Raw genomic sequence first — 7,876 nt, 5'->3', positions numbered from 1 at the left:
CGATGGCAGTCGTCGAGAGGAATTCAACAAGGACGGTGGCGCGAACCTGGCTGGTTCATCTGCTTTCGGTCATTGCCGGATAATGTGCCTCGTGTTTCTTTGGGCGTCTATCAGCCCCTGGGGCGCCATTGGCGCCCATTATGTGCAACTCAATGTACTGGTACCTCAAGGCTTCAAGACGCGCAGAGGATCGAGAAAGCAATGTTGGAACGAATAATAACGGGGCCAGGGGCCGCTGTTTAACTTTACATCAACGTTATTCGTACAATATTCGTCTGAGACCACTTGAGACCGTCCGAGAAGACACCAAACCGCGATTACTCATCATTCATCTGTTCAACGCTTTACCCCTTCACCGTTCTAGCCCGCGTTGCCGCCGTCTGTCTCAGTTTCCGCTGAGGTGGAGGTGCAGCATGTTCTGCGGCGGCACCTCAGAGATGGGCTCGAGGAGCTCGGGAAAATGAGTCCAGAGTGGCGTCAGCGGAGGCCGGTCGCTGTCCTCGGGGTTGGCCTCCTTAGCCTTCGCGCGCAAGATCGCGTGGTACTCGAGGCATCGAAGCAGCGCCAGGTACCGGTGGGCCTGCCGCTGGTCAAGATACCAAGAGGGCGTCGAGCCAACAAGGCCACCGCGCTTCCTCTCGCGTCTGACAGGGATCGCCATTGTTACCCCGTCCGTCTCATCGTCCCCAGCGGGTACAGTGGCCGATTTGTACCCGCAACATGTGGTGTATAGGATCTCCTCGCCAGCCCGCGCTAGCCGCTCGCACGAGGAACAGGGACTATGGCCAGCGTTGAGACCGGCTGTCCGCGGCGTCGGCGCGGATGCCGACGTCGCTGTCGCGGGTGAAATAGGCGAGGTAGGAGAATTAGGCTCCCCCGCGTCCGCTGCAGGATAGTATCGCGCCTCCCATTCACTGTCCAAATCGTCGCTGAAAGGATCGAACCGTGTTGGATAGGGAAGACGCGACAAAGGGCGGCCTTGGTGGCGAGGGTGCGCTCGCGCCAACCTCAATCGCGTGGGGCAGTTCGGGGGACAGGGTCCCGGACAGTCAACAAAGGGATATATTGCCTGCGAAAGCGGAAGACTATGTGGCTCAAGCGCCGCGGGGAACTGTACGAGCTCCTGGGCGTACGGAGCTCCAGTCTGCTGGGCAGGAAAGGCTCCCGCTTGTTCAAGCATAGTGCCCATAGGCGTTTCGTATGGTGCTCGCGTCACCATCTCAGGTGCCTGATGTGCCGTAGGGACGGGCCACTCGCTGGGGAAGGCGCACGGCGCCTCGTACTCGTCGTTCTGGAAATTGCGAATAGGTAGCCCTGCGAGAGCCATGGGAGGCGAGCTTGGCGTGAACGGCTTCGGCTGCCAGTGATGCGAGGGCAAGCTCTCGACATTGGCCATCCCGAGGGGTGCGCCGCCCTCAGCCTGCTCGGAATGGATCTGAGGCAGCGTCACAGTGGCCGTTGACGCACCGTCCCTCGGAAGTCCTGACGCGGCCTCTTGCCATTGGATCGCCCAGTCCACGAGGTGTCGTTCCTGTGGTTGATCGTGCGCCATCGCCTCTGTCGGGTACTGCCTCGATCCATGCTGCTGCAGGATAAATCGCTCCGCTTCCAGTCCCAGCGCGATCGGGTCGTAAGGCGGCGGGGAAATGGAGGGGTGGTCGTGCTGCGAGGCGGCAACCTTCTGAACGTCGTTGGCTTGGCCTTGAGCCAGAGTGCTCACGGGTTCGGCTAGCTGCTGGTCGTGCGACGACTGAACACCGTCTTTCCCTACCACATCCCCCTCTACCACCAATGAGGACGCATCCGCATGAGTCGTCGTCGGCGACAGAGTCGGATCAGGGCCCGGGCGCAGGCCAGGTGCCTCAACCTGCTGCAACGTGGAGGGTTCCTGAAGAATCCCCGCTTGTTGCTGAAGGCGTCGCAAGGCTGCTCGCTCTCGTCTTCCCGGCCTCGCCTTCCGACGAGGAGCCAGGTCGCCCGGTGTTGGACGGGACACTTCGTCTGTTGCGTTGGACCCCGGCAATGGCAGCACGACATTTGTTGCTCCCAACCGTGCTTCGACAGTGCCATGACTTTGCATCGGGACAGTGGCCTGGTTTTGCTGCTCGGTGGCCGTTTCCTGAAGAAGATCTGCCTCTCGTTGGAGGCGTAGAAGTGCTCGCTCGCGTCGACCTGGTCGCGCCTTTCTTAGACGAGGCGGCAAATTGGGCGTGAAGGGAGGAAAGGCTTGCACTAGCCCGATGCATTTCTGCTGAGTCGGTGCGGCGTACGTATCGCAGAGGGAGGTCGTGTTGCCGGCCACAGCGGGTGGCATGGAGACATGGCGTTCATGCAGGTCAGGAGTTTGGCGAGTTATGGGACTCGACTAACAACTGAAGTTAGATATCCGCAAATGAAAGCTCGCAACACAGGGAAATCGCGCTCACCGTCACACTGGCGTTCGTTGGCGTCGCGGTCTGGTCAGTGGTAAGTCCATGTGCCACCGTCGCTTCAACGCCTCTCGATTGATCGATAACGTGTTTGGTGGCATAGTGGCCTAATTGTACTGGATTTATTCTCGCCTGCTCGCCGAAGAAGAGCACTTTGGTGGAAGACATGATGATTGTGAGCGATGGTGAAGTGAATGTCGAGGTAAGCGTTCAAGTCGGTGCGTGAAGAGGGCGACGCGGGAGTCGTTCTCTCTTATCACTGATCAAGGATCGCATCGGTCCGACGGTTGCCGCAAATGCAACTTACCTTGTTCCCGCTTTGGTGCAATTGCTACGCATCACACACTATCCCCAAAGGTATTTCTCAAGTGATCCTCTGTGCTATCTAGCTGTGACTCACTTCCCTGGATTCTAGCCCGCCACAGCGCTGCCTCGAGGAGGGGGTGGTGGTTTCGACTGCTGGATTTGGGGGTGTCGGTGTGGTTCGTGTGGCGCGGGGTGTCTAGGGCCTGGGAAGTTCGAGCTATATGTTTATCCTGGCGATGTTTGGTCCCTGGCGCTCTTTTACCTTCTGCTTTCTCGAGTCTCTTGCTAGGTCTCTAGTCTTTCTACCGAGGATACATACCCACATTGCAATCCTCCGTGCCTTATGCAAGTCGTTGGAAGTCACGACACCCGCCACTAGAAAGCGACTGGTCTCGGTGCAGTGGCACAGTCGTCAGTAGTTGGCCCACTGTGTCCACGGCGGTTACCTAGGGCAGGTCGAATTTACTCGAGACTGAGGACGGTCGCGAGTGGAGGCGGTGGTGTATACCACAATCTCTTAGAGATCTCGAACGCTAGGGTCTATACGACTGGCCAAACAGCAGCATGGAGTGCACCAGTTCTACTTTATCGTCTCTTGAGCCACGTCTGGCATCTATTCGATAAGGAACCTCTAATCCGACAGTCTCGTGAGCCATGTTAGCTTTGGCTTAACCATTCTAATCCCATTCTCTACAAGGAACGTCAGTTCGACTGTACATGACGCTAAGGTAGGAAACGTCGACAGAGAATGTTGGATTAAACCGTTTGAAGCCGGAGTCATCGCTGCAGGTTGGAACGATTACTAAACCTACTCGTTCGCTTGCAGTATATGCCTCTTCGAGATGAATTTGATCGGGGCCAGGTAAGGCTGATATTAATATATTCAAGCACGGCGGTCTGTATTCCGCATTGTGGCGCGTTGACGTGCGGTGGCTGTCACAAAGCATGCACTCTTAAATGGTTGCAGTTGCATTGGACGAGCATCGCACTTCGATTTGTCGTCTCTTGCGGCAAAATCACCAAGTCCATGCAGTTCTCATCGCCCATGTTCTCTTCTGAATGGCTATAATGTACGTGCCTTTGTGTATTGAGTTCCGCTGCAATCATGTCTGCCAGAGCGGGTATGTGGTATTTGCCTTTGACTCGGAGACGAGCATGACGAATATTCCGAACGAGACTCTGGGCAGCGCCCGGAGATAGGAATGAACGTTTACACATGAGCTCGAGGAAGAGCTCGAACGCAAGGGCAGTGCGCACAGAGCCACAGCTCAGAACTGCAGAACGAGGAGAATCGTGGCCAATTGACGTTCGCCGGAAACAAGCGGAACGTGCGAAGCCACACACTCGCCAGCGCTCTTGACGTGTCGGACCACGACACACGTTTTCCCTACTGCTCGCTCTCACCTATCAGCGCTGAAGCTCGTTGTTTTATGTCTTAGCCTGCTGGGAATCCAGGGATAACCGCACTATTCATGCAGGAGTTCGTCTCCCTCGAGAAGGGGGGCAGTTGCTGCACGAACAGAGTCCTGGTCGACGTCGTTGTAACCTCTCCGATAAGTAATAGGGACATCCAGTAGCAAATCCTATGCAAGCGGTCTTGTCACCACAAACATCAAGGGCAGGGGGCTGGAAATCGTTCTCGATACGAACGCCATGTTACATCAAGGCGCGACACACTTCAAAGAGAAGAACCGAAATCCAGACAACCCCCCCTTCTCTTCCAGCCCCGATTCAGCACGCAAATGTTCGTTCTCCTCTCAGACTCTTCTGGTTTCAATTTGAGTCTGTCATGAAGGACTCGCGGAAGTTAGATGAGTGTGGGACGATGAGGAGATACGTGGTCGCGAAGATACGAGCGCACCGGGCGACGCGTTGCTCATAGACACAGTTATGCGGGTGCGGACGAATTCGTTTCGTTCGCGAACACAGTGGGGCTTACTCTCGCGCGGCGCGGGTGATTTTTTTGCGCTTTAGTCCGACGCTTCTGAATGTCAAAGCGACTGGCGTCAGCATCGGCCAGTAACCCCACGCAAAATTGAAGCCAGGCGAATCCAGACGTCGACAGCGGCTCGCGCGTCCGCCGGGGTGTCATAACGGGTCGACCACGGGAGCAGGTCCGCGAGCGTGGAGTAAGGACGTGTTCGGATTCAGATCCCTTGCACGGCCCCAGGCCTTTGGGGTTTCTTTCTGGGACACGGCACACGGGATGTTCGCCTGCAAGGGTGGTTGGTGAGTGCGTCTCCGATGCATCGTATTGGGCGGACTGTAGTACGTGCCGCCTTTCCAGGCCTGTGCAATAGGAGGCCGGTGACACCTGTATGGGGGAGGTCAGAGCTGATATTCTCGGGCCAGCATCACCCGGACTTACCCGCGCGGCGATGATATGTAACAGGCCTCGCTCGAACAGCGTCCGAGCTGTCCAGGAGCTGCCTACATGACTGGTATCACTTGGCGCGACTCCTGAGCTGAGCGACGAATTAGCTTATATCCGCGGGCACGATACGGGACGTAGGTATCAATATCTGTGCTGAGAATTGTAGGAGTCCCCGCTCACGGACGCGCGGACGAATCGTCCACCCTAGCTGTCGCTAGTCACGAGATTCCTGGTTCCCAGTGCCTTACTTCGTAACGCGGACGCTCTGTTCATGTCTGTGCGTAATTGTAGAACACAATTATGATGGCTATCCGCCTGAGTTAGACCGACCGTTGACCGAAAGCTTGTGTCCGACACGTCAGCCACTTTCTCGCGAACTTTCCAGTCCCGAGACCCTACTCGCCAATGCTGCGTACACAACCTACCAAAATCCCCCCCAGCTTCGATCCACACTCCTATGTTCATTCAGATCAAATGCAGTATTTCAGAGTTCAAGAACAAATGTGAATGTTAGAAATTTCTGCTGAGGCGATCGCCGCATGTAACGCGGCATCTCAGAATATCTTGCACCATGTTCGCTTACAAACCAGAGTTGTCTGGCCAAGTTAACCTTGAATTGCATCGAGAGACGGCACCGGTGTAGTTCATGTCATTGTTATCGACCGCGACAGGTGGCGGGTCGCTTTCGTGGCAACGCCGGAACTCTATTTGCGATAGGCCAACACTAATTTGGGCACGGCCGCGGTGGCTGCTGGCCACCGTGACTCGGCTTTCTCATCGATGTATTCACGCAGGCTGCGGCTTACTGCCAATACAGTCGTCGAACGCACGGCTCGAGAGAACGACAATTGTATCGTTCGGCACGCGCTGCAGCGATATGGCAGCTCGACGAAGATCTGGACTTTTGGCGAACGTGCCCGATAATTGCACGACAACATCGACGACTGTCGGCCCACGCACTGGTCCTGGAATGCTCATCCATCCTCCGGAAAAGTACATGAACAACTCTTCTATGGCCCTGGAATATCTGGACTTGGAAGTTGGGCTGCAAGTTTTCGTTCTTTTAGTGGCGACGTCGTGACGACGGATGATACAGTCCTGCCAGTGGGGCAAGCCAGGCTCGCACATCCTACGCAATCGTAGATATTCAGTCGACAAATCAGGATTGTAGGAAGGACTCGTCGTGGTCGTGATGACCCTGCCCTCCTCCTCGCATGCACTCCACGGATCTGCTCCGTCAGAGTTTTCGATTCGGTGGTGCTATCCCTGAGCCCGCTAAAAACAGCCCCTTAGCCTCCGCATTGCTAGCTGGAAGGCGTGCATATGACTGGAGCGAAGACGGCTCGGGAGGCCTTCTTTGAATCGTTTTGGTGGTGTCAATCTATCGGGACTGTTGCCTCGAAGAACGACGCGTCCTCGACGTGCACGCGACTAAAGGAGCTTCAGTCATGGGTTGCTTAATCACAATCTATGAAGATACCTGACAGGACACCGATATATTTTGGCACTCGTTAACTGGCCCGGCCTGGAGGTCCACTGCGCTGATCTGTAGTCCGTTTTAGCGGTACCTCAGAACCCAGGCAGCCTACCTTGACTTCATCGTGCTGTGTAAATTATCGGAGACGACTCCAGTGTTCCTCGACGACAACGGTCCAGCGCCGAAATTGCCTGGCAACTCACCCACCAGCGTCACTAGTTGAAGGACATCGCTTACAGAAATCTGGCCGTAGCGCTGCAAGCTTACTATCCGACGCTCTCCCAGCGCAGGTACCAGCTGTTGACAGAGGCGGAAGCAGAGACGATGGCAGTCGTCGAGAGGAATTCAACGAGGACGGTGGCGCGAACTTGGGCTGGTTCATCTGCTTTCGGTCGTTGCCGGATAATGTGCCTCGTGTCTCTTTGGGCGTCTATCAGCTCGAGGACGCATTGGCGCCCGTTATGCGCAAGTCAAAGTACTGGTACTTCAAGGCTTCAAGACGCGCAGAGAAGCGAGAAAAAAATGTCAAAATAAAAGGTAGCGGGGCCAAGAGGTGCATTTTAACTTTACATCAACGTTATTCGTACAATATCCGTCTGAGACCACTTGAGACCGTCCGAGAAGACAGCAAACCTATCGCTCATCATTTATCTGTTCAACGCTCGACCCCTCCACCGTGCTCGCCCGTGTTGCCGTCGCCCGTCTCAGTTTCCGCTGAGATGGAGGTGCAGCATGTTCTGCGGCGGCACCTCAGAAATGGGCTCGAGGAGCTCGGGGAAATGAGTCCAGAGCGGCGTCAGCGGAGGCCGGTCGCTGTCCTCGGGGTTGGCCTCCTTAGCCTTTGCGCGCAAGATCGCGTGGTACTCGAGGCATCGAAGCAGTGCCAGGTACCGGTGGGCCTGCCGCTGGTCAAGATACCAAGAGGGCGTCGAGCCAACAAGGCCACCGCGCTTCCTCTCGCGTCTGACAGGGATCGCCATTGCTACTCCGTCCGGCCCATCGTCCCCAGCGGGTACAGTGGCCGCTTTGTATCCGCAACATGTGGTGTATAGGATCTCCTCGCCAGCCCGCGCCAGCCGCTCGCACGAGGAACAGGGACTATGGCCAGCGTTGAGACCGGCTGTCCGCGGCGTCGGCGCGGATGCCGACGTCGCTGTCGCAGGTGAAATAGGCGAGGTAGGAAAATTAGGCTCCCCCGCGTCCGCTGCAGGATAGTATCGTGTCTCCCATTCACTGTCCAAATCGTCGCTGAAAGGATCGAACCGTGTTGGATAGGGAAGACGCGACAAA

The 7,876-nt window shown here is 56.3% G+C and overlaps 2 protein-coding genes across 2 annotated transcripts; both read right to left on the bottom strand.

Moving 5' to 3' along the window:
- Nucleotides 1-385: 385 nt before the first annotated feature.
- GLOTRDRAFT_138754 (uncharacterized protein) lies at nucleotides 386-2,597 on the bottom strand (the record flags this gene model as incomplete). The annotated part of the gene is made up of 2 exons (XM_007868026.1): nucleotides 386-2,365; nucleotides 2,427-2,597. The coding sequence occupies 2 exons, from the start codon at nucleotides 2,595-2,597 to the stop codon at nucleotides 386-388; spliced, it is 2,151 nt and encodes a 716-aa protein (XP_007866217.1).
- A 4,693-nt stretch (nucleotides 2,598-7,290) lies between these two features.
- Nucleotides 7,291-7,833, bottom strand: GLOTRDRAFT_129339 (uncharacterized protein; the record flags this gene model as incomplete). The annotated part of the gene is made up of 1 exon (XM_007868025.1): nucleotides 7,291-7,833. A coding segment is annotated over one exon (543 nt), but the record flags the coding sequence as incomplete, so codon positions are not given.
- Between the last annotated feature and the right edge of the window lie 43 nt (nucleotides 7,834-7,876).

The sequence above is a fragment of the Gloeophyllum trabeum genome, assembly GCF_000344685.1.
Source record: "Gloeophyllum trabeum ATCC 11539 unplaced genomic scaffold GLOTRscaffold_00007, whole genome shotgun sequence".
Taxonomy (NCBI): Eukaryota; Fungi; Basidiomycota; class Agaricomycetes; order Gloeophyllales; family Gloeophyllaceae; genus Gloeophyllum; species Gloeophyllum trabeum.
The sequence above is the reverse complement of the archived record's forward strand: the minus strand, read 5'-3'. Positions and strand labels throughout refer to the sequence as shown.